The following is a 25,974-nucleotide window of genomic DNA, read 5'->3' as shown; positions in this document are numbered from 1 at the left end:
CGAAGGAGGTGCATGTGTGGGAACTTCCCCTGCTAACGTCTTCCCCACAAAAAAATCACTTGTGTTTGTATATGTGTATGTGTAACAGGGAGCCAGGCTACCGAATTACCAGTACATGGGTGCACACGGGTGTGCAAGTGTGGCAGGTAGCAGTGGTGTGGCTTATCCAGATAAACCAGATGAACAGGAAAGCGGGAGGGACTGGCATGGAGTACCCATGTCTCTCAAATCACACAACCCAGGAGTGGCAATACCTGCACCTTCATTTTACCAACCCTGAGACACCGGTCCCCTTTTCCCCACACCTGATGCACATTCATCCCAGTTTGCATTCAGTTAAACAAACCAACCCCCCAAAGACATAACCCTTGCCAACCTGGTCGCCTTCTTCGCCTTTTCTTGGAGCCAAAGAGTTTGACCCTGGAAAACACATTCAACTTGTTCTTGTCGCAGCTTCCCTTGCTCTTGCTGGGGCTGTTGACACACTTACAGGCATTGGACTTCTCCCGCTCCCTGGCTTGTCTCTTCTGGCGGATCAGGGAGCTGGCGATGGCTGCAGCCATGGCCGCCACCGCCCCGGCACCACCAGCGGGTCAGGCGCACGGGGTGTGCTGGCCGGCCACGGGTGCCGCAGCCAGCATGCTGCTCGGCCTGTCCCCGGTGCCAGGGACACTGCCGGGCGCCTCGGCCAACGCCACCCACCGCCAAGTGGCTTGGGAGCCCAGGAGACACCGGCGGAATGCTCGCACCACAGCCCCGGCTCGGGATGCAACAGTTTAGCTCAAGCGTTTTTGTCCGCTGAGATCTTCCACCTTTATGGGTTTTTCTGATGCTTTCTTATTCCTCCTTGGAGCAGGGAAAAGTTTGCAGGCGGAGGGGAGCGTTTCTACGGGGGTCGAGCAGATCACTTGCAAGACATCCCTGCGAGCTTCTCCAGACGCGCTATTCACATGCAGACAGGGCACATCCACTTGGTGCAAGATCATCGCATCTCTCCCAGCCCCGATTTCTCCAGTTAACTTTTCTCCCCACCCATCCCCTCCCCATTCAAATCCCAGCAGACACCTGTTAGACTCCAGCAGGGGCTGTCCAGTTGCAGGGGCGGGGGTGTTCTGGATCCTTTTCCCCCCTCTTCTCCCTTAGGACGACATCCGAAGCAAGTGGTGGTGGAGGCGCTGGGAGGAGGTGCCGGTGCCTGGAGCCTCCGCTGCCTGCTGCTGAATGCCGCGGGAAGCCTCTTCCCCTCCGCTCCTCACGGGTGCCGCTGCCAGCGCAGCCTCCCCTCCACGGACGAGCTCCGGTTTCGCATCGCCGCCCCCGTCACCAGCCTTGTCGCGCAGCCGGGGCTCTCCGCACGCCCGGTCACCGGCAGCTCCGCGTCGCTACTGCCGCAGCCGGAGCCCCCGGCAGCGATGCGCGGACCCGCAGCACCCCGCGCACACACACCCGCGGGTGTGCGCTGGGTGCAGAGATGAGGCTACGCAGCAAGCCCCTTATCACCACCCTCCCCTCCTCCTCCTCCTCTTCCTCCTCCTCCTTCTTTCCCAGCGAGCGCTGGCTCTCGCTGCGGAGGGGTCCCCGGGGTGCAGACAGGGGCCCAGCGGGACCTGGCGCACCCCGGCTGCCCACCCTCACCGGCCTCACGGGCGGGGGGGACCCCCGTTTTTGACCGAGCCGCCTCCTGGGATGGTGCAGACACCCAAACAGACGTGACTGCGGTGAGCAAAGAGCTGGCACCGCGTTTGGGGCAGCGGAGTGATGACACCTGGCTGGAGCGGAAAGGTGGCTCGGGGGGGTAGGCAGGGGGGCTCCAGCCGTAGCTCTCCCCTGCCTTTCTTCACCCTTATAGGATGGCCCTCTGCCTGCCTCCCTGGTTTATTGGAGGCTTTTTGCCTCTCCCGCCTCCCCAAACCTGCTCTCAGCTCCAGAGACTGACCCCCCCCCCCCCCAGACCAATTTTCTCGTCATTGCCATGTTCTCCCTCTTTCTCGGGTCGTGTCGTCGTCCCCCCCCCCCCCCTCCGGAGGCCAGGCTCTCAGTGGGGGCCAGGCTGCGGGGGTATCAGAGCAGGGAGAAGCAGCGGTGCCGAACGCTGGGAGCAGAGCCTGGTGTCAGAGCCTGGCTCCGCACTGTGGTTAATGCCCTGCTGTAGTTAATGCCCTGCACAGCAGGCACTGAACCCTGCACACAGCCACGCTCCAGGGCATAGGAAGAAGGACTTCCTGGGGGTCTCTTTGCAACCCACTCCCTCTCCTTTTAACAGCTAGAGCCTAAAATAAAGCCCATTCAGGCTAGGAAACGCAACAGAGATTTGAAGCCCTGAAGACAACAACTATTGAAACCATTTATCCCCGAGGCAAAAGGGATTCCAGTGGCATGGAGGCACTGGGGCAGGATGGGATGTCCTGTGAGCCGAGAGGGGAGGCCTTGGGCTGGTTCCTTGCAGGAGCTGAGCTCAGCTGGAGCTACAATGACAACTGCCCAGGGCTCCACAGGGGCTACTGGGACACAACCCATGCAGGTGGGTTGGTGGGACAGCACCAGCTTCCTGATGCACTTTCCGACTCAGCCAGGCTTCCCAGGACATCTGCCTCTTCTTCCTCTCCTCCACATGCCCTTGGCAAAGCCAAGGTTCTCTCTTCCCTCCCTGGGATCCCAGACAAGCCCATTGGAAACCACACCACCCGATAGCTTCACTTCAAAGAGCTCAACCCAAAAGCTGTGTCTCTGCATTCCAGTCCTTCCCTGGACTAGAAACAGCTCACCAGGGGTCCAAAACTGTTTCCTCCAACCGGGAACTCCTGCACCAACCAAACAGGTTGCATGGCCAGGCTTTAACAACAGAAATGCCCATAATGCACAGGTTTTAAGACCATGTCTGTCAGAAAGTACTATGTGCTCTATCACAGTTTGAGACCTCGGCAGCTGACATGCTACGTTGAACTTGGCAGCCCCTCACACCTATCCACAATACCTCTTTTCTGCAAGAAGTAGATGCATACACGCACTCCTACGCGTATAGGTGTTTACACACACTCACCTTTGTTTGTGAGGCACTCCGTGGCATCCGCATCTACATATTAAATAAATCCTGCTCATTTCTTATTTAGGTTAAACCGTAGGGTAAAAATAACTGCAATTCACAACTTCCACCACTACCTTCATCTGCCAGTCCACATAAGACATGTGAAATCCAACCCAAGAGACAGACAGTTGGCTATTATTAGTAATAACTCATCCTACTCAACTCACCAGTAACGTACTATGAATTTTGCCATCTTTCCACTTCCAATGCAGTCATGAGCGAGATTTGTTTTCCCTAAGACTCTCATTACTTTATAAATATTCCCTGTTTGGAAAAGCAGCGTTTGATCTTCAGATCAAAGTGAAGCTGCCTCATTGTGCTCTGTCCTATAGGTCAGACGACATTTCATGGTCCCAGTGACTAACCAGAACTCAGACTTCGGTTAGGCTTGAAAATCCTAGGGGAAAGCAGGATACAAAAGCAGAATTTGGGATATCTTTCTGCCAGGATTCCAGCCCGCACGCTTAAAATCCATAATGGAAATTAATTTGCACAAATGTTCCTTGACAGATAACTAAAGAGAGGAATAAAAATAGCCCATATGCATAATCAGATTTAGGTTTCAAAAACAGCCCTCCAGGTTTTTTTTGCCTGATCAGCCTCTCCATCTCTCAGTACTCCTACAAACATGTCTTCATCTACTATAAATGGATCATGAAAATGAGGATCTTGTTGGGAAAACGTCTTTGGTACAGGACCAGTCTTTGGATTACTTCAGTGTTACAGATATAAAAATCCCAAGGAACAGCTTTATTTTCTTTGAACAGCAAGAGCTGTTCACTCCCCACCATGCTAAAAAGGTACAATAAAATAACGTAACATCCCAAGTGGCTTTTTGAATGTAGAGGCATTGGATACTCCTTGAACATCCATCATCTTTCTTTGTGTCTAGTGTTGTAATGGGGCACCCTTAAAGCTAAAGAGTAAATTGCGAGCCCCATTTCAATCTTGAATTAAACACCTCTTAAGAAATCACCATGGAACTGACTTGCATAGTTACTGTTGCAGACAGCATCATCATGGACACGGAGCTGGGATCTGACCCAGCAGCAATTCCCCTGTTTTGACACAGACACAGATCTCACCCGCTTTTGATTCATGTTTTTTCCTCCCAGTCATCTGTTGAGTTTGTGCTGATGATTTTTAACATGATTCTGATCATTAAAACCCACTTGAACCTCCGGAAGTTGCCTGGACTGAAGAAAAGTAAAGCCTGCAATTTGGTACCACAGCCCCTTAACCAGGACTGGCTTTTTGACTAATGCAGGACATGGTTATTTCAACCAGCACCAAGTGTGCTGCCCTCACTGCCTGACTCCTGCAGGAAAAGGCATCAGCCTCACACCGCTGGTCGAAACTGGAGCACCAGTGGCTCTTTTACCAAATAAGAGGGAAGTGCAAACCCTCTGGATTCAGCTCCAGCCTCCTTGAACCATTTGTGCTCTGGCAGGTCTCAGACCACTGCTGTTCCCCACAAGTTTGAATCCGTCCTGAGAAGAATTATAGTAGGTCCTATATAAACAGGTGCATGCTGAGCAAAACCAACCCTCACAAAAACTGAGACAGGATGAAAACCACAAGCCAGCTCCAGACCTCCCTGTCATGAAACAAGCATCAGGTTTTGACAAGCCACAACAGCTTTGCAGCATGTCTGGTGCCAGCTGCAGCCTGTGAGCAGAGGAACTCCTTTTTCCCCACTGCCAGTCGCCTGTGCGGTGTTGGCACATGAATGGTGACAGATGTGATGGAGCACAGAACGGTGTGTCAGTGCAGCATCGCTGTCAGAGAAGGGAACAGGTGGAGGAGAGGCAGCACTTTCTGGCTGCTTCTTCAAGTACACTGGCGATGGGCACATGAGCCCAACAAGAGACTCACCCAAGTGTTCTGCATCATATGATTGCAGACTGGTTTGGGTTGGAAGGGACCTCAAAGCTCATCTGTTTCCAACCCCCGTGCCACGGGCAGGGACCCCTTCCACTGGAGCAGCTTGCTCCAAGCCCCTGTGTCCAACCTGGCCTTGAGCACTGCCAGGGATGGGGCAGCCACAGCTTCTCTGGGCACCCTGTGCCAGGGCTTCCTCACAAGGAAGAACTTCTTAATGTGTAATCTTATAGGTCCTGTATAAACAGGTAGATGCTGGGCAAAACAAACACTGCATGAAATTCAAGACCAGAAGAAGAACCACAAGCCAGCTCCAGACCTCACTCACCCTAACACAAGCCCCAACTCAACCCAACACAACCCCCAAACCACCCCTCTACATCTATGAGCCTGAAGCTGCTTTAGTGTGTCAGAAAACACAAGGCTGACATAGGATGTCAGGATTCCATCCCCAGGTACTTCTTGCTGGAGTAACGTGTTACTGTAGATACAGAACAAGCAGAAAGAGAAAAGGTTCAGGACTCAGATCTATAAGTTTACATTGCCAAAAAATAGGAATTATTTTCTCAAAAGTGCCACTGGAATCACTTCTCTCTCTTTCAGGTTGAGATAAACAAGACTACGTTGAGCCGGGTATGACACAGCAGCACCGAGGCCCCCAGTGATTTTTCCCTCTTCTAAGTAAACAGAATTACTATTCACCAGGAAGCAGAGCTGCTCAGACCCAAGCCCCGCATCATTTAGCTCCTCTGTGAAGCATCCCGTGGAAATGACTCAGCCTTTCCTCTGCAGCCAGCTCTGTGCTGGACCCGGGCGCTGCAGAACCCGCCTCACTAGCCCTCAAAGCCTAGTTCTACCCCTCAAAGCCTAGTTCTACCCCACATAGGACCCAAATGAAGTCAGCTTCAGGATTACTGCTCAGTTCAAGGTCCAGAAAGATATTAATGGAAGAGCTGGGTCTTCAGGCAGCTCCAGACCAACAGCTCCAAATTGAGGGTATTTTAATCAACAAAACAACTGGGCTACCATGAAATTCATCTCCGTGGTAAAGATCAGCTTCAAGAACCAGCTGCAGACTTTATACAAGCTGTAGTGCTGCAAACGGAAGTATTTTATGTTGAGAGAATAGGGCACTTGTGAATAGTGACATGGATGTCCCTGTGTGTGTCTGTGCATGGTTCTTTGCATAAGAGCACTGTGCAGCCCTTCTCAGTGACAGGAAGCAAATCAAACCAGATTCCTGTGACACCAAAGTAGACCTATCACCTGGACCCACTTCATCTGAAATCCCACTTGTTGTGCAAGGCATTAGACACCTTGGGTGATTTTTTGCCTTCTTGGTGTACAGAATCATGAACCCCAACACCAGGAGAGACACCAATACAACTGGTGCACAGTGGTGGATGTGCCGAAACTGGCCCCCATCCAGCAAAGAACAGAATCACGTCCCTCTCTTCGATGTGTGAGTCATCTCCCTAAGACTACTAAGCCAGTTAAAAAATAATGATGTGCCTATGCATTTCAGAAGGTTTTCATGCCCTAATCCTGTTCTCTGATCAGATCTGAATGGGTTTGCTAAGAAGAGGTTCACTGCCCCGACAAGAATTTGGGCCTCTTCGTGGCTGATATGCCCCACTACATGCTCAGGCTGGCCATGATGTCTCACACCAAGAGCACCAGTTCCCTTTCAGATCCTCAGAGCAAATACTAATGAGAGAAATCCCAGTTCTGCCCCTTCCCAGCTGTGAATTGGGATTCCTTTATAGCACTGTCCCAGTTAAAACCGGGTTTGATCTGACCTGGTGGTGCAGGCAAGTTTTGGAAAAGGAGGGCATTGTTTGAAGGCAGAAGAAGGGAAATCTTTTTGCCTAGGTTAATCCATATTCAGTCCTCCCAAAATGTCAACCACAAAAGCTCGTCTATCCGGTGCATAAAAGATCAGTGCCAATCAGCTGGGAAAGGTCAGAGAACAAACAGAAGAGATCAGCTCCCACAGCTCTGTGGGCTCCCACATTGGGAACACGTTATTCCTGTGTCCCAAAGGGCCCAGCCTGAGTCAGGAACTTGCAGCAGTGACCGACTGATTTCACTCTGCCCACCACAAAGCCCCAGCGAAAAGCACTCCCACATCAGTATGCACAGGAGTAGCTGCTCACTCACCTCTCAGCATGATGACTCTTGGAAATATCAATGTAAATGACAGCATATCATCCCTGAGATATCTACATCTCAGCATGGGACACACGAGAAGCGCGGGCTATGTGCCTCTGTCAAACTTAACATAAGGCCACTTTACACATGACAAAACACTGTAAATAGTCCTTCGCAGATTCAAAGCAGGCTGCCTAGAGATTGTCACTCCTCAAATGGACCTTTTCCCACCTTTTCATAGATCTGATGGCTCATCTCTTGTCAAGAACTTGACAAAATCAGACAAAATTGAAGCCTCTGAGAGTTCTCCTCCTACCACTTGCACCCAGCCATTTCTACCAGCTTCTCACAGCCGTGGTCCTTGCTTTGCTCAGAAGTTAACTTCTGCCTTACTTCACATCACCACGGAGCTCAATGCATGTGACGGATGCCAGCCTTGCTGGGTTAGTGGTATAAGATCCATCTGTTTTCTGATAATGAAACCAAATGACCTGTGCTGGGACCGGAAGAGCCTGGCCATGGTTTTCTGTGACTCTTACGTGACTGTAGAGATCATGGCACCAAGTTCACACAGACAAAGGAAAATGTGAACAGAGCTGGTCCCCAGTGAAAAGGATGTTGAGGAAAAAGTGCTATGTCCTGGCTGGAGGCATGGATCTCCTGGAGCTAGACCCTGCACTGGGACGATGCTTCTGCAAACGTGCAAGTGGGCATATGTACTGTCAGGGAACTGAAACCAGTTTACACCAGCAAAAATGCTTGTCTCTGTTTTGGCAACCAGAAGGAAGGCATTAGGAAAAGGGCCATGAATTGAAACTTCTGTGTTCTGTCTCTGTTCACCTTGCAATCATCATGGTATCAATAGCGACACATCAAGAGATACCTGCCCTAAGTTCAGTGATGCACAAGTTAGGTTTATCTAAGCTCATTGGACCAAATATCTGGCTGTACAACCAAGAAGGAAGAGAGAAAGGCACTTCCAGATGACAATTCGTGCCCATCCCCAAAAAGCACCATTATTTTCACAGCTGCGTGAAGGAAAACATCACCTCTGCCACACTGAACTATTGTTGTAGAGTAATTCATACTGTAATCTGCCTAATGCATCTTTAAAGTACATAGTATTTACCACCACCAAACCTAAGTAATCACTTAGTGAAGGTCCATGTAGCTCAGCCTCTTGCTTCTGGCAGTGCTCAGTAACACATGTGAATATAAAACCAGCCCGAGCAGTCACACAGTTACACTTCCCACACACAGATACCTTCCAGCAATTGGCCTCGTGACACCTCCAGGCCTAGCACGAGCTGCTGCTGGCAAGAACAGAGCAAAGGTGACATCTATAAATCACACAGGGGTTTTGAGGTGAAAAATACAACGTGAAGGAAGCAGAGGGGAATTCATCAGCACAAGTTAGAGGCACTCTTTCTGCAAACAACACTCACAAATAACATCTGCCAGCGAAACGGGAACGAGAAGCACAAGCCAGCGTTTGCTGTAGTGGGTTTAAATAGGCCTGGAGACTAGAAAAATCGTGTATGCAAATTCGACATAAGCAAATTAGAAGAAATTCAGAGAAGTCAATTCAGAGAAGGAGTCTAATAGCAGAACATCTGCTGCTGCTCCCAGCACTCGCATTACGCGGCTGGAACAGTTCTGGGGACTCAGCCCTCACCAGAAAGCACAGGGAGGTTTTGTTGCTATGCAGAGAAACAATGCTCAGAAATCAGAGGCGCAGAAGCTGCCTGAGCTGAGCACTGCTACTCCTCACTTAAGTCCAGCTGAACTACAGCAGGGACACATTTGTTGGTATAGCAAGTAGATAACTGTGCTTGAGATAGCTCAATTTCTACGTAAAATCACCATGAAACTCATATCATTATCTGCAGAAGTAAAAGCAAGTATGATATCATGATTTTAATTAAATTTCCAGTCCTTTTGTGTGGCTTTCCCCACTCTTCAGTAACACTGCTAAATCATGCTCAACTAACATCACAGCTGAGAGACCACACTTAGCAGATGATGATATAACACCAGGATTTTTGTCCTCTCCCTTCAAACCTCTTCCCTTTGTTCATCATTCTCATTTTTAAACCTCTCCCTGCAAGGATCTTCATTCCTTGTTTCATTAAAAATTACAACATGCTTCTAACGAGCAGTAGGCTCAAAACCCATCAGTATCTCAATGTCCTTATCCTTTAGCAGAGGTCAACTTAATCCTGTTTACAAACGAGCTTGCTTTAGCTTCATCTACAGCACAACATTCCAAGGCCTCGGAGCTGTTCTTGGGAAGAAACAACAAAGAGCAGAATTAGATTCCAAGGCACAGAACTAAAGCTGCTGAACTGTAAGAAGCTATCTTGCCTGATCTTTCAGTGTTATCAATTGATTCCACTCAGCCCACTGCATGTAACTGTAATGAAGGAAGACCTCCTTGCATTTTCTTGTCTCCTATATGGGGCTGTTAGGAGAAGTTAAAGAGTCTTATTGTAAAACTGTCTGTATAGGTGCACAGGTAAAACATGTAGCCACACAGAAGTCATGGAATTCTGCAGTGCCCTGTGAGGCCTGTAGGTATTCCCAAGAAGTCTCCCTCATAGGACTGGAGCAAGAAATGCGGCTCCCAGCAGTTACGGGTATCTGTACCTCCTTTGGACTGGAATTGGAACTGGACATCTCAAACCCTTCAAATATGAGCTCTACATTCATAATACAGGCAGGTTATTTTCTGCCTTTCTTCTTCCTGACTTGCAAATATGAGCAAACCCAAGATGCTTCAGCAACCCTGCAGTGCCCAAACACCATGGAATCACAGTAGAGCTGTTAATGCTGGGAGAAACTTCCACCTCCCTCAGCCCTTTAGGGATCTTTTTCCAGCTCTGTAATATAAGAAACGTCTTACTCAGTGACTGTATTTTTAAACCATTATTGCCATAAATTTTAGCCTACTTAGATAGGTCTGACGTAAAGTCTTTTCAGGAGGCTTTTGGCAAAACACTGAGTTTCCTGTACAGGAAGCATGCTGTAGAGCATTAATTTGTAAACAGTCCCAGACCAAACAAATGGGACAGGTTTCCAGCACATTCAGTCGAAAACCCAAACGCATAGAGCTACTGCTAAAACCAGAAACAAGAGAGACACCTAGAGATGGCTCTTGTAACTGCCCCGCCAAGGTCGTTCACTTCCTTTAGCTTTGGTTAGGTCCCTGGGGATGTTTAATTACACCACACCTACGGGGTGTAATTAACAGAGAGAAAAGGGGGGGGACAGCTGAGCTGCGGCTGTCTGCGGTGCTGAAGCATGGTACCGCTCCGCTGCGCTGACCCCCCGCTGCTAATCCGTGGTTCTGAGCCCCCGTGCTGATCCCCAGTGCTAAGCCCAGCCCTGCTGCCCCACATCCCGCCCCACCACCCCGCATCCCTTCCAGCTCTGTGGAAGGAGCCTGCAGCCCTTCACACCAAGTTTGCGATCAGGATCTACAACCAGTCACCAACATTTCTGCTGCATATTGTGCCGAGGTGACATACTCCCCAAAAGCTAACTTACAGCAAAAGCTTTTAGTGGTTTCAGACCCACATCATCCTTACCCCTATCAGGCTGTAAAAACTTAGCCCTTTTTTGAAAGAGCAAGACATTTACTCGTTAATAATCTGGATTGCATATTAAGTGATTATATTTTGTAAATACATTTTTAACATGCCAAAACCCACTGCAGATGACTTACTTCACATTCTACACCTTATATCCTTAGATTTACTATACTAATTTCAGAGAGAAAAAGAAACATGGGTGCCGCATGCAAAGTCATAAAAGTTGTTTGCTAATCAAGATGATTTATTCCTAATAAAGAATGATACATGACCCAGACAGTCAATATCTCCCAGTTACTATCTCACTCTCTATAGACACTGCGTATCAGATATTGTTTGATATTGGGGCATTTTCCAAGAGTCCTTGGATTTGTTTTTCTCTCCCAGCCGTAGGGCGTTGGTTCTTATGGTAATCTGATCATTTCATGTACCAAATGCAGAGAACACATTTTTTTCCTTTTTAAAGAAAAACAAATTAATCCTCATAAGCCTTTAGCTAAAACATTTTCAAAAGAATAGAGAATTGCTGATGGTTTTGTATTAAAAACATTTTCGAGTTATTAACACGATAACAAGATTGTCCCTCAGTGAACGTTAGGCACAGTACGCTTGTGAAAGGCAATTACAACGGAATTGGAACCATTGTTTGTTTTACTTTAAAGCGAGCTTTATACCTCACAAAAAGCTTCAATACAAAATCACCAAATACATGGCATGGATGTTTAAAAGGCCATAAATTCAATCTGAGCAACATTTGAAATACGTATTAAACAGGACAAATTCTCCAGTTTAGCAGCTCATTCAATATATTTACAGCTCCAATCAGCAGGAATTAACAGTAACACCTGCCTTTTCCTTCTTAAACAGTGTCTTTTCAGAGTCACCAAAGAAAAATCACTAAGTCAAAGAACAATCATATTGTTAATATTAATAAATATTAAACTTTAATTTCTTTATATGGTTTATCACCTTTGCAGAGGATTAGTAGCCAAGAAATACCTTATCATTTGTTATTGTAAAAATATTGCTTAAATACATCTTACCTGAATAAGACTTTCTTAACCCCAAAGCCATGCTGCCTTATGAGCTGCTCCTACCCAGACAATTACAGTCTACATTTGGAGCAGACACACAGGGAGTAGATCAGAGAAAGTTTAAGGCATATTTAAAGTATTCTCTAAGGTACCGGCCAGAAACATCAAGCCCATACTCGCGGTATAGAGAGATCATTAATGGGCATTAGTGACAGACCATTATGACTTTCAGAGATCATTAAAGATTCATAACGTAGCTGTATTGTTCTGGCAACATCTGACCGTTTCTTGGACATAAATGTACATTTCTCCTACATGATTTACTTAAACTTGTTATTTTTGAGTGTCAAATTTTGTTTTCTGCCTCCTAGAATTACAAAGAGTGCCTGTAACAGGATCCTGTGGTGCATTACGCCAGCCATAGGAGCCTGGTGCTTGGTGTAGTTGATACCCTTTATTGTAAGGCATTTTGCAATACGAATAGCTCAACGACATTCATGAGGTAGAATATGTACCACAAGTTCTTTCTGCTTTAAATAACCTGCATTACCGACGTACCGTAAATGTTACAAGTAGAAAAACCACTTAGAAGAATTACATTTGCTAACAACATTGAAATAATTACCTTTTGAAATGTTTAAGCTTTACGTCTGCATTTCAGGAACGCTCATTGTTTGACATTTGGATTTAGTGAAAAACATTGAAGATATTCTAGTTTGGGTCAACCAAACCAGCTGCTCCTAAGATATAAGGAGGAAATTCTTTCCTGTTAGGGTGGTGAGACACTGGAATGGGTTGCCCAGGGAGGTTGTGAGTGCTCCATCCCTGGCAGTGTTCAAGGCCAGGTTGGATGAAGCCTTGGGTGGGATGGTTTAGTGTGAGGTGTCCCTGCCCATGGCAGGGGGGTTGGAACTGGATGATCTTGAGGTCCTTTCCAACCCTAATTATTCTATGATTCTATTCTATAATTTTGACAAGTGAAGAAACCACTAAGATTTGGGGTTGAAGATGTACGCCCTGCAAATGCTGTAGTCCAAAATGTGACTACAGTTAAAATTAAATCGCGTTAATCAAGGGCTGGATTTGACTTTTCTGCTGCTGAATTTGACTGAGACCTTGTTTAACTCATCCTCCCTTAGCACAGCAAGTTAAGCCCATGCTTACGTATTATGTCAGTAATGACATTTAGGCAATTTGGTAGCAGAGTCAGATTTCAAAGTCTTTAACCGTGATTTGGTCATTGTGGAGTCATATAATTACAAGTAGCAGAGAAGAGCTAGTTAAAAAGGCTCTGCCTCTTCACCAGGAGCTACCACTCCCTCCAAGACATGTTTCCAAGTCACACGTATGTGAGCTTGCTTTATTTTGCAGTGCCATGGACCTGCAATGAGCACATACCAACTGGTGCAGCAGGAAGAAAATCACTGAACTCCAGCTGAAGAGCAGTAACTTCTTAATTCCCCCAACAGACTCACTTGTAAATGCATGAGACGTACTAAGGATCAGACCCTTAAAGTCATAAACAAGTAAACATCTTCCAGATGCTGGGCGTTAGGTACGAAAATGAGATCAAACAACTGAACTCACTGAAGGATTTTAACATGTTTTAGCACTTGTGTTGACTCTAGACCTGAAAGGTGAAACGTGCCAATTCACTAGTAATAAACACTGTTCCCAAAATACCATTTCAGTGTTTACTAATACACATTACTGCTTATGTACTTGGAATTCCCAACAAGAAGTATGCAGAAACAACTCCTGCTGGGAATTGCACCATTTTAGAATATTCAGTGTTTATTATGCCATGATTGCTTATAGTCAAGCTGTGACTATTGCTGATATCCAAATACACTGTACTATTAAAAGCATCCTTAATTACTGCTACCAGAAACAAACAGTACCAAACCAAGAGAACTGCAGTGGGGGGAAAAAATGATTCTGGGATATCTCCTCTTGGAAATGGCATTTGCACCAAAAGAAGTCAAAACCCCACCTGGAAGAAGTACTCAAGCCCATTTGTAATTGCCTGCTGAGTTCTATTGATTTCAAACAACTGACCTTGAGACGATGGGTTTTATGTCACCCATGTCAATTATTGACAGGCAGTCAAAAGCCAGCAGTGGCTTTCCTTTCTGCCTTGCAATTACAAACAAGGTTAATCTGCTTGTAAATGTAGTGCTTTTTTCTACAAACACCAGTGCATTTCAGCCCTTTTCCTAAAGCCTACATGAATTTCTCATGGCAAGTCCCTAAAATTCCCATAGTTCTTATTAAAGTTCCAGTATTCTGTACTCTCCAGCTACCTCAAGAATGGTTTAAGCAACCCTTTGTGCATTGAAAATGTAACCTGTGTCCAGCTGATCCTTATTGCCATCTAGTTATTCACTGCATGTTAACTTGGTGTACTGAGTTTATTAATAAAAGCAAATTGCAGTTCTTGTCTAGTCTCCACTTTGCTTTGATCGCTTTTTATCTATTTATGTGTCCTCAGCACATGGCTGGAATGAGCTGGCACAAAGGAACGCAGCTCCTCTGAGATCCTTGTGTTTAGACTGGTGAAGACCTTACCTCTTACCAGAGTATCAGTTACCTGTGCGGGGTGTCAGTTTAAAAAAGAAGGGAGAGGGATATTCGGGATGACGGTATTTGTCTTCCCAAGTAACCTTTGTATGTGACAGACTTCCAGCCAGAACCAGCACACGAGTAAGCAACTAAGACAAAGGAGAAAAGATGGTTTGGAAAGGGCATTTACGTTTCCAGCCGTCTGAAGAGGAAAATTCAATTTAGGTCTCCAAAAGAGACAGTAGTATGTCAAACCCAGTCCCTTGAAGGCATTATTTGATCAGTTCATCCATGGTATTATGTGCCACACTTATTCACTTTACAAGTGACCAGAACAGACAACTTAACCTGGCAGGTCCCAGTAAGATTTGCAGCTATGTGTTACCTTACTGATCGCTATGACAGTGTAGGAAGGGCTGTATCAAGCCCTCTCCTCCCAGAAACCACGACCAGACTACCAGCATGGTGCTGGAGTTCTCCACAACAGATAAACTTTGTCTGTTTTGCATCTCTGCAATGGTGCATGCTGAAATCAGGGCCTAGGCACATCCAAACAAGCTAACATAGGCATTCCTATTTCTGTTAATCCTACTTTGCAGTTTTGAACTGATCTCATCCAGAAAAGAAGAAAACAGTCAGGCTTGACCTTTATTTCCTGGAATTCAACAACAAAATCCCCAACTAGCTGGGCTGGCAGGAAAAGGGCAGGAGTTCAGGCTCCAGTTTTGCTGCTGTTACGATCAAAGTACCTCAAATGCAAAATATAGATGAGCAAGCACAGCACTGCTGCCTCAGCAGTCCCACAGCAGCATCATTCAACGCTGAAGAGCAGCTGCAGCAGAAACCTTCCAGGGAAATACAGATGATGACTATAAGAAGGTTCCTGCCTTTTTGGAGAAAGGGAAATAAGCGAGTGCTCTGAAGTGCTGCCCAGCCAGGCAAAAACACCCATTTGCTGTTCTAGAGCCTGTTGCTCCTCATAGATTATTTTTGCATTAATGACCATTATATTTTCATGGAGTAGTTCATCTGTTTGATTTTTAGCCCCAAAACAAAATAACTCGATTAGTCTTATTTTATCTCTATTTCGGATTAGCGGAAATATCGCATATTTACGCATTTGCATAGGAGAATCTATGAATCCACTCAGTCTTTTGTTCTCTCTTTTTGACCTGATGTGCTACCCTGAAATGCAGTCCAAAATAAGGAAGAAACCCGTTAAAGACTGAAACTCTTGACTATACTGATGCAGCGGATGTTTCCTTTCTGCCCCCTAAAGGGAAGCAGGGCGCAACCGGTGCAGCGCCGGCACTTTCTTGCCTTGGCTTCATCTGCCACCTGGTGGTACAATCCCAGGCAGCAGCAAACAGCATCTTCATGGAAGGACACTGCATGTTCCACCAGGCACCTGGAGTTAAGAGCTGCAAACAGCCGTGAGCATCACTGCAGTCACAAGCATCCACGCAGTTCATGCCCACACATAATGCAGCGGGTTTGAAAAGGGTTGTGCGATTCAAACAATGTTGTAACAGAAAGGGCAAGTTTTAAATTTAGGGTTTTCAGCATTTGAACAGCCCCAAACTCCCAAGTGTCAGAAAGTGTCCCGATAGTTTATGACACTTCTGACAAGCTCCTGAGCCCAACAGAAGCTCAACTGCAAAAGCAGGACTCACAGTCAGGCACAAGACTGAAAACAGAGAAGTGTGAGAGTCACTTTGCTACCTGCCTCCAAGAAGCTTGCGATGATCCGCTGTTACACCATGAGAATAAAGCAGGAAGGACAGAACAGGTACTAGCTAAAACTTTCAAGCATTTGTGTTCTATCTGCAACACAACGGTTACTGTATGCTCTATTCACAGAATCACAGACCAGTCTGTGCTGGAAGGGACCTCAAAGTTCCTCCAGCCCCAACCCCTGCCACGGGCAGGGACCCCTTCCACTGGAGCAGCTTGCTCCAAGCCCCTGTGTCCAACCTGGCCTTGAGCACTGCCAGGGATGGGGCAGCCACAGCTTCTCTGGGCACCCTGTGCCAGCGCCTCAGCACCCTCACAGGGAAGAGCTTCTGCCTAAGAGCTCACCTCAGTCTCCCCTCGGGCAGGTTCAAGCCATTCCCCTTGGCCTATCCCTACAGGTCCTTGTCCAAAGCCCCTCTCCAGGTTTCTTGGAGCCCTTTGTATTTGCAGAGGCTTCTGGAAGGAGGCCATGCCTGTTTCAAACTCCCCAAATTGCTTTTGAAAAATGACACTGAAAAAACTCCATTTTTTCAAAAAATCCCATTGAAACAACTGCAAGGAAATGCAGGGCAGATATTGAGGGTGAGGAGATCAGCCGAACTCCACCTCCATCAGCCTCAAATGAAGCTCCATCAGCCCAAATGAATGGAGCCTGCTGGTGACAACCTCCCTACCTGAGGAAAACCCAAAGACCCTGGTCCAGGTCAGAGTTCAGCACAGTATCCACAGCCCTGTCCTGTCTGGATGGCAAACAGCCCAACCATAGCAGATGGTTGTGAAGTGACAGCGCCTCTTGCCAAACCCAACCTGCTCCGACTCCTCTGCTCCTGCAATGCCCGTGACGTTGGCAAACGCTCTGTGCAAACACGGCTCACAAGGAAAGCTCTTCTCTCAGCAGCCTGCAGGCACTTACAGCCAAAATCAATACACACATCAGCACTCCTAAAAGTAATTTCATTCATGATAATTAAATAAATTAGCGCTAATAAAATAATAATTTCACGATTTACCAGAGGGAAAAAATGGGTTGAAAGTAATTGAGTTGGATACAAATTTGGGGTTGAGTCTCGTTCTTTAGATTTTAATCTTCATTTCGGCTGATATTTTATAACAGAGTGAATCATCCTTATTTTCTTTTCCTGAGATAACTTCTGAAAAGAAACCATGGAAAACATCAGCCTAAGCTCTGGGCAGAAAAGGGTGAGCAGACGTCCCTGAGTGTGAGTTGCATGAGGAAGTGTCCTGCACTGTTTGGGAAGTCAGCCTCGAGTTCCCTGCATGCATGTCAAGAAGAGTAAAACACTGCAAGTAGATTGAGATGCATTTCTACCTGGGAATTCCTGATGTGAACACACGGAAGTTGCGCTGAGCTTGCTCAGGTATGGATGAGATGGAAGGCTCCACGCTTGCCACACTATCCGTACTTTGCATCACCAGCCACAGAAGCTAATGCCTTGAAGGAGTTTGACTTAAGCACAAAGTTCAGTATTTTTAACCCAAAGTTCCATTCCACAGACAAGATGCTGCAAGCGAGTGAAAACCATGAATAGCTTAAATAGGCTTTTACGTGCTAATATCATCCATCAGGCCTTCGATCTCATTATTAAACATGCTGCCCCAGCACTATGCTTATACCCAGATCTATGCTACTCATGGGGAGCTGATCGCACAGGAGGTTTGTTAACAAAAGATGCTTAACCACAAACACCGTGGTATTTTCTGTCAGTCAGAAAAGCTCTCAGCACTCTTTCTGCACGCATCATTCCTGCAGACTTTCCTCATTAGGGAAAAAAAAAGCATGATTCAAGAACTCCAGAAGAACTTCAATGGAGCATTTGCCACTAGAGGAGGCTATTTCATCACTTTTGTCCCAATGACATGCCTGTATAGTGAGGAAATCTCAGTGGAGAGCTTCGGCAATACCACCACCACCGTTTCCCAGATAATCCCATTATAAACTCCTCTGAAATGAGCTGTATTTGTACCTAATCATGAGCTAAAGGAAAAATACATCCCCAAACCCCACAGAGTTCGTAACCTGGGTAATTTCTCTGCGCTTCAGTATGATAGTAACTGTTCGCTACCTGTAGAGCTGCTAATGGGAAGATGTTGGTGAACAAGACGGCAGCTTTTGGGGACTCTGCTGATCTGCCAATATAACAATCCTCATCAAAAGATTATATTCTATTCATTGGATGAATTACCAATGAAGTCCTATCATCGATAAGTGCATCAGTTCTCGTCACAATTTCCCATCTCTTTTTGTTAAACTATTTGAGCACCTGGTCCCAGATCCATATCCCAGATCCCTTCAGGCCATCAAACTCCACGCCCACAACTAAGGATTCGTTCCCTTGGAGAACAGTGTTACCTGACATTTTGTCCCAGATCTCAATAGAACCAAACTTTAAAACATCCCAATTTTCTATGGAACAGATTTGCTCTTTCCAGGCTGGTCTAGGTATAAACAGGTATTAAGGGAAATGGGCCATGTAATTCTGGTGGACAAATCTTGTGCTCGTAAATCATCTCTGTCTGATGGTTCTAGAAATAGATGCCCTTTCTCCACACACAGGACACATACCAGCGGAGATCAGCATGGCTGTGGGAGAAAGGTTTGTCCAACAATCCCATTTCTTGATGCATCTATCATAGATCGTTGTACCCTGTGTATCTTTAGAGACTCCTTCCTGCCTGTTCTTTAACTTCAGCAACCTCAGACTTGGGGTATTTGGCCACAATGCCCCATATTCAGGTAAGTCTCATGGTCAGAGAGGCCTTTGACAGAGGGTGACAACTGCAAGTTTCAGCCACACTTCCAGAGCTCACCTTGGGCTTTGCTAGCTTCCAGGGCAGTTCATGCAGATCCAAGATTCCTTCCTTTAGACACAACCTAATAAAGCCACTTGCATCCTCTGCCGCAAGCCAGGCTAGAAAGTGCCTCATACACTGGGATGGATACTTGAGAGACTGGAAATAATACTCCATAGGGTTTAAATGATGTGGGTACCATAACTCATAGCATGCATCTGGGCTCCAAGGCACTGAAAACGCAATTTTTCCCACTGCAGCACATCAGTAGGAAGAGCACAGTTCATTTTTGGAGACAGAGCCTGGAAGCTGGCTACTTAGTGGTACCTTCTGTGCTGTTCCTCTGGCTTCCAACACATAAAGTCCAAACCTGACTCTGCATCATTGAACATTCCCACCTTTTTCTCCTTTGCAAAGAAGCAGCTGTGGAACAAAGTAATTTAATTTAATTACAATCTTTTTAATTAAGCAACTCTGTAAGTAAGTGCTCAGCTGTAGTGGTGAGAGCTCCAACCCCACATCTCAGCATTAGAGGGAGTCCTGCTCCTGTTCTTTGCTTCTGTTCTTCCCTCTGCTCTGCAAATTGTCTTTGCAGAGAGCAGGAGGGAAGTTGGAAGCATGGGGAACATTAGGGAACCGCATCCCAGCACTAGATAAATGAACAAGAAAAAAACCAAGAACGTATTTCACGCTCTGCAGCGGACTCACAGCACACAGCAGCATAAAATCTGGTCCCTCTCCTCACGTCAAGCATTAGCATTCCTGCTCTAAGCAGCCCTGCTCTGAGCTGCAGCACTTGAAAGATTCAAGCAGATATTCAGTGCAGTGACCTTTGGAGGTCCAAAAGCAGACATCAGCCTTTCAAGCAGTGAGTTTTTATATCAACAGGCTTGGAGAAATCCAAGCCATGGGCAGACAGAGGGGAGTCGCTCATCTCTCTGGTCCTTGGATGGTATGGTAATGACTGACGAATATAGGCACCCATAAATAAATGGGCAGATGACTCCAGTGACATCATATTCTTAAGTACTACAGCAACAGAGGCAAGGAAAGTAGCCAGGCAGATCAGAGACAATCCAGTCATACTCTATCTGCACATTGCAGCGTGAGTCACATTAACTTTTCCAATACAGATCCTTTAGTGATGTACCTGGACAACCGCTGAAGGCATGAGCAGATTCAACCAAGGCAAACGCCAGCAGGCCATAAAGACTGCTGCATATACAAGAGTCTGCACCAGATCTTGACTTCAGGGCTTGGGTCGAAGAGCCCACGCTTATAGATCCTTGGAAATATTCCTTTGAACGTCATTTACCAATCTGACCCCTTTCTGTACTTTTCCTTTCTATTCGAGCTTTGCATACCCTGGAAATGGCCTTACATTTTGCACTGCTCCATTCTCGGTAAGAGGAGGTAACAGGAGCCCAGCTAAGAAACTGCTCCTGTTACTGTTCTGGACTCCACTATTGTACAAGTGGCTCTGCAGTCAATAACTGGGCAGGAACAGCTTCTTAAAACCGATTTTGAAACAACAGCAGCAACAACAACAAGAAAACAGCTCTGATAAGGACACTACAAGCTCATTGATAGGAGAGCTCTGAATTCATCTGAAGAGTTCCCAGGCTCTTGAGCCTCCAGCAACTGAGCAGCTTACCTGAGCATCAACTAATGCGCTAACACAAAGCAGGACAAAGTTAAGGTGAGGAAGACTAAAAAGAGCAGTTAGTTTCATCTTCTGTTTGGAACACTGGGAAAATCCAAACTGAAAGAACAATATGCTACATCCCCTGAAATATTTCAGAAATACCCTGATTTCTAGCTCTTTCTTACTTTTAGTTTAAAAAGTGGCAGTTTGGGATAGAGTTACAGTCTAGAGATACCTCCTTTTTATACTTCTTCATGTATTTAAAGGATCTCTTGGTTTGGGGTGACTTTTGGCCAGCAGCAGATAACTTTAATAGGTTTGTTACTCTGTTATCAGAGTTTTAACACTTCTGTACAGTTAAACACTATCACACATGCCCCCTGTATTTCTAAATCAGTTTTCTGCAACTTCTTATATATAATGTCAACCATCCTTCTTGGAATAAAAGGTCCATCCTCTCCAACTGGGCTCTAACAAGGTTTTTAGTTGTGTTTTGGAGCCAAACTCAGGTTTCCAGTTAGCCCACAGTGACAATTCCTTCCCTATACCTTGAGATTTGACACTGTTGGGGTACAACCCCCTTGGTGTGCCTGCTGGGGCTTAATTTCTGGGTGAAACATTCAAACAGAGCCATGCTGCTGATCTGCCACTCTCCAGGGTCACGCAACTCAAGATCCAGCACAGGAAGAAACCACCTCCTCTGAAGATGACCCTCATGACCATTGAAGGAACCCTGGCTAGGGCTACTATATGTATCAGCTAGCTTTCTGGTGCATAATATATGAAGCTTCTCCTCTATAAACCAGTATTATAAGGAAAATTTAAGAGATGCATCTGCCTTCAAAGAATTCATTCTGGTTTGGGTGCTGGGTAACTCTGAAATGGATGGGAACTGATTCTCCATTGCCAAGGAGCTTAGGCTAGGCTAAGCACAACCATCTGATACGAAATACCTGGTAAGAGAAGGTATTCTGCCCTCATCCAGCACTCAACCTGGCATGCCCAAGACAGCAATGCCATATGGAATTTACTGGGGAATTTGGTGCCTTCCAAGGTCTGAGATGGAAGGGTTTTCTTCAAACTGGGAACACTTCCAAGTTCATTCTGTTAACTTGAATTTTAACTGCCCTAAAGAAAGGGCAGGGCATGGTGCAGTCTTACTCTTCGGTGCATCTTCTCTCAGTGCAGATGACACATCACTTAGACTGATGGGGCTATGCACTTTCTGCTATTTTTAGGCTCCTGCAAGCCTAAAGATGGGATAAACAACACTACCCAAGCTGGATAAAACAAGGTAACACTAAACAGAATAGGTTATATGAGGGAATTGTGTGGGATGCTGATTTCTATCACCTATTTCCTGAATTTAAAATACACAAGAGCATATTCTGTCCATCAGTGCAGTTGTCACGCACAAAGGTGGGCACTTGAACAGGCAGCTGATGTACAGCAATAATACCTCCTTTTTTGGCAATCTAAAAGAGTCAGTGAGGAATTTGGTTACCTACTTAAAGCACTAAAAATGGCTAAATCCTACTGAAGAAGCGCGCTAATGTTGCACCCCGCTGTGAGGAAGAAAAGTGGCTGGTGTGGAGAAACCAGGCATTGATGAGACTGTGCCTAATACACTTTAACCCAGGAATATCCATATACATTTGACTCAACACCCAGTGCTGACAAGTTTTCCCAACTCTTTTCAACTTTAAGCCAGAGAAGTGATGAAAATGAAGGTGAAAGACATTACTATTTAGCTCTCATTATGTCAAGCTTAGAAGTTTTCTAATAAAGGAATGGCAAGAAATTATTACCCAATTTCCTGTAGTTTAAGCAGTAGATTGTGCCTACGAGAAAGCCGGTCAGTTTGGTTAGTTCAATAAAGGAAGAAAGATTCTGGAAGAGAGGAGGAAGAGCTGGTTCCCTCTGGAAAACTGGGGCATCCACACCAAGAAGGACCCTTCTGCACCCTGCTACAGCAGCTTTGGGGTGACTGCAGCACCATACAACGATGATCTCCTATGCTGCTGGTTCTCCAAGAATACAAAGCAGCTGTTTTCCTACCTCTGCTGCTCCTAAGACAGTATTTTAACAACCAGGCTATTCAATATAATGTGGGAGAGAGGATTAAATCATCATTCTTTTTTATGCTCCACTCCCTGTTTTGCTGTGCTCTTCCAATCAGCCTATGAAGTGTTTGTTTTTATCTCTGGCTGCAATTAAACCTACAGGAAACATGTGGCAAACGTAACCTTCCCATGGGGAATATTACTCTGCAAGCCACTGACTAACCACTTGATAAAACACCTAAATGACACCAGCGTCAATTTTTCACAAAGCAAGACTAAGATGAAGATCTCACAGTAATAATGTTAATTACACTTGGTGGATAAAACGAGGAGAAAAACACCCAGAGTATTCAGTGAGGGATGCTAAGATCTGCAATGCTTAAATAGCTAAATGCAATTAGAAGACTCACTCTTTAGTCATCAGCACTTTTGCAGCTCAACCGTAGCACCGGAGCCAGTGCACTGTGACAAGAGAACAGATTTCTGCTTTGCTCTCCAGCTGACAATCCTTTATCCGTGGGATGTTTGACATTTAATGCTTTTTAAAATAAGCCTGGCAAAACCGGACAATCAGATGAGTGTAACAGTTGGTAGCTGTTTGAAGAGCAGTCATTTATCCCATCAGGTCATATGCGATGTTTAGATTAAAACAAGAGGATTTTAAAGTCAAAAGACAATTAGGCATCTTCACATGAGGCAAAAGCACACCCTGGATATCCAACATCTGTTTGACTGAATGTTACTGAGCATGCCCAGGCTGGGTTCAACCTGGATGCCCTTCCTGCAGGAGATACGAGAATGGGTTTGCAGGACCAGGGTGCCTCAGAGCAGATCTGCTTAATCTCAACCCTATCAGCACCTTAAAGCCTAAGCACTGAACTAAAGTGCTTAGGCAGTAAAAGACTGAACCCCTCTGAGCCTGTGGGTAGATCATCTGCAGTTTACCACAACCAAGGAAAACTCAGAAAGGCGTAACTGCTGCATGGGTTGGAGTGACCTCCAATACGTTCCACAGGGACAGCCGTGACATCTTCTCATGAGCAAATCCATAAGCATAGACCTTCTTAATAATTTCATGTCTACCTTTAGCAAACGAACTGCGTAATTCTGGCTGGAGCTTAAAGGCACTACCTCCTTTCCATCCTCCTTATCTCCTGGCCTGCATAAGATGCTTTACTGGGATCCTATGAATTCTATTTGTTAGTTAGGGCTAATAAAGCATCGGTTACTTGGGTAAATATGCCCCGCTGAGCAGTGGTTTTGAAACAAAAAGCCACAAACACATTCCACAAGCCAAGGGCACATGGGAATACTGAATATTCCTCTATTATAAAAATGAGACTGTCTGTCACTCACCAGGGCAAGCGCACAGGGAAATTACCATTTCCCACCCACCAGCACCAAGCAGGGCGACCTGTTACCTGTCACCACCTCACACAAGTCTTTCTACTTTGTCTCAGCTGTTCTCCTTAAATAATGCCCTGTTACTACATTGCACCATATAGTTTAGCTCACCTACCTGAATTGCTTGTTGAAATATGCATGCACTCTTTAATCACCATGCTTTCATTACTTGTACAGCTAACTTTGCAATCGGTTGCTAGTCAAAATCAACTGGAGCATATAGCTCACGCAGTTATTTCTTGGGAAAACATCCTGATTTTATTACCATTTTCATCCCAAAGCCAAACAAGGTCACTGTAATTTTCTGGATGTTAGGTAGGCTGCCATGCATCCGCATACCCACAATTCACGCACTAGATCAAGTAGCTGAATGCTAAACCAGCAACACTTCTCAAGTTTTCTCTGTCTATATGTCCACAAAGTAAAACCCAAACCCAAAAAGGCAAACCACAGTCAACACCTTATTTCGGTTTCTACAATCATGTTAAATTGGCCTGCGTGTGTAGGAACTATAAAAATCAGCCCCTTATCTTTGCAAAACCCAGTTACAAATCTCGCAGATAGAAAACATGAAGCAGAAACCTGTTGTTAGACTTCCAGAATTACTTACAAGTGCTCTCAGCAAGATTAGATTGCAAATCAATGACAGCAATGTTGAGAGCAAATTATGGTTGACCCTGAATGAGTATAAAAACATGTGAAGAATGTGCAATGCCTCCCTTTTCTCTCTGTTCTGTTTCCATGCAATACCATACACAACTGAACCCTTTCAGCTTCCCTTGCTAATTAGGTTTTCAGATTGACATCATATAAACCATTTTATATATCCTTAAAATGAAAACTTCTGCTCTACTCTGTTATTTCAATGTTTTCACGCAATCTGCAACACTTTTGGATTAAAAAGCCCAAACGTCTTGCTTTAAAGAACTGTACTATTTTCTTCCTGCTGTTACGGTTCATTATCCAGGAGATTTCTTTTCCTCATTAAAATTTTAGGCACCTCCATAGTGTTTAAGTTAAAGGGTAGTTTGCAAGGACCCCTTTGTTATTAATCGAAGGAGCTGGAGAGAAGAAAACCAAGTCCACCTGCATGCAAGTGCTCTGGTTTGCCCAAGGGGATCCAGCCAAGCAGGCACAGATAAAGCCAGCAGTAAAATCCCAGTACCCTGGACTGCAGTTATCATATTCCTGATCACATATTGTGCTTTCCTTACTGCACTGATGCTTTCCCAAAAGCTGATGCTATCGGCCTACTGCTTCTTCTGAGTAGCCACGAGCAGTGGCCCATGTCAATTCAAACACCCACCTTTATTCAACCCACCATAGTGGCAATGCCTATCATGGACAGAACAAGTTGCCTACAGCTTCAAAAGGAAAATAAATGCTCTCAGCTACCATACTTAAGCTGTTAAAGATGTGATCTACATGGCCCATGAGATGGGTTACAGAACTTCAATGCTCACTCTCCATCATTTCCAGTGTCATCTGCTCGTTTCGCCGAACAACTGAGAGCATGGAGTGGAAGCAGTGGAAGTTTTGCAAAATAAATACTCCTACATCTGCTGACAGCTTCCAGGCATTCAGCTAAACAGAAGTCATTTGTTTTCAAATTGCACATTAAGGCTCGGAAGGGATGAAATTATCCTCTTCATCATCAACTAATGCAATGTGTGTAATACAGTAACATCTAGAAGCCACAGTCAGGTTCATAAACTGAACCTGCAAAGGGATGGAGACACGGATCCTGCTCTGAACAGATAAATAGCACTGCAAACTGACAAATCATTGTTTCTGCCATCAAGAACTTGACTTAAATTGTGGATGGAGACACAAGTAACTACAGACGAAGCTCTGGATCTTTTCGTACTGTTCTGCCTTTGCATGCCAGTCTTACAATTAATGAATCCACTCCTCTGTAAGAAATGCCTTATCTCCTCTCGGCTGAAGAAGGATTTTGTAGTGTTATACAGCCTTTCCCTACGTTATATCTTGCCTCTTTTATGCCTCTTTGGAG

General features: G+C 45.5%; 1 protein-coding gene across 2 annotated transcripts in view; it reads right to left on the bottom strand.

The window, feature by feature from the left end:
- Window positions 1–25,974, bottom strand: part of FGF13 (fibroblast growth factor 13) — a 110,438-nt gene that overhangs the window by 56,370 nt on the left and 28,094 nt on the right. Inside the window, exon 1 of one of the 2 annotated variants that reach the window (XM_065689644.1) lies at window positions 377–563. The exons of the other annotated variant lie outside the window; for it this stretch is intronic. Coding sequence (XP_065545716.1) covers window positions 377–563 — 187 coding nt within the window. Of the gene's footprint in view, window positions 1–376; window positions 564–25,974 lie in introns of those variants that run through there. 2 annotated transcript variants of the gene reach the window in all.

This window comes from Lathamus discolor, chromosome 9 (assembly GCF_037157495.1).
Source record: "Lathamus discolor isolate bLatDis1 chromosome 9, bLatDis1.hap1, whole genome shotgun sequence".
NCBI classification, from domain to species: Eukaryota; Metazoa; Chordata; class Aves; order Psittaciformes; family Psittacidae; genus Lathamus; species Lathamus discolor.
The sequence above is the reverse complement of the archived record's forward strand: the minus strand, read 5'-3'. Positions and strand labels throughout refer to the sequence as shown.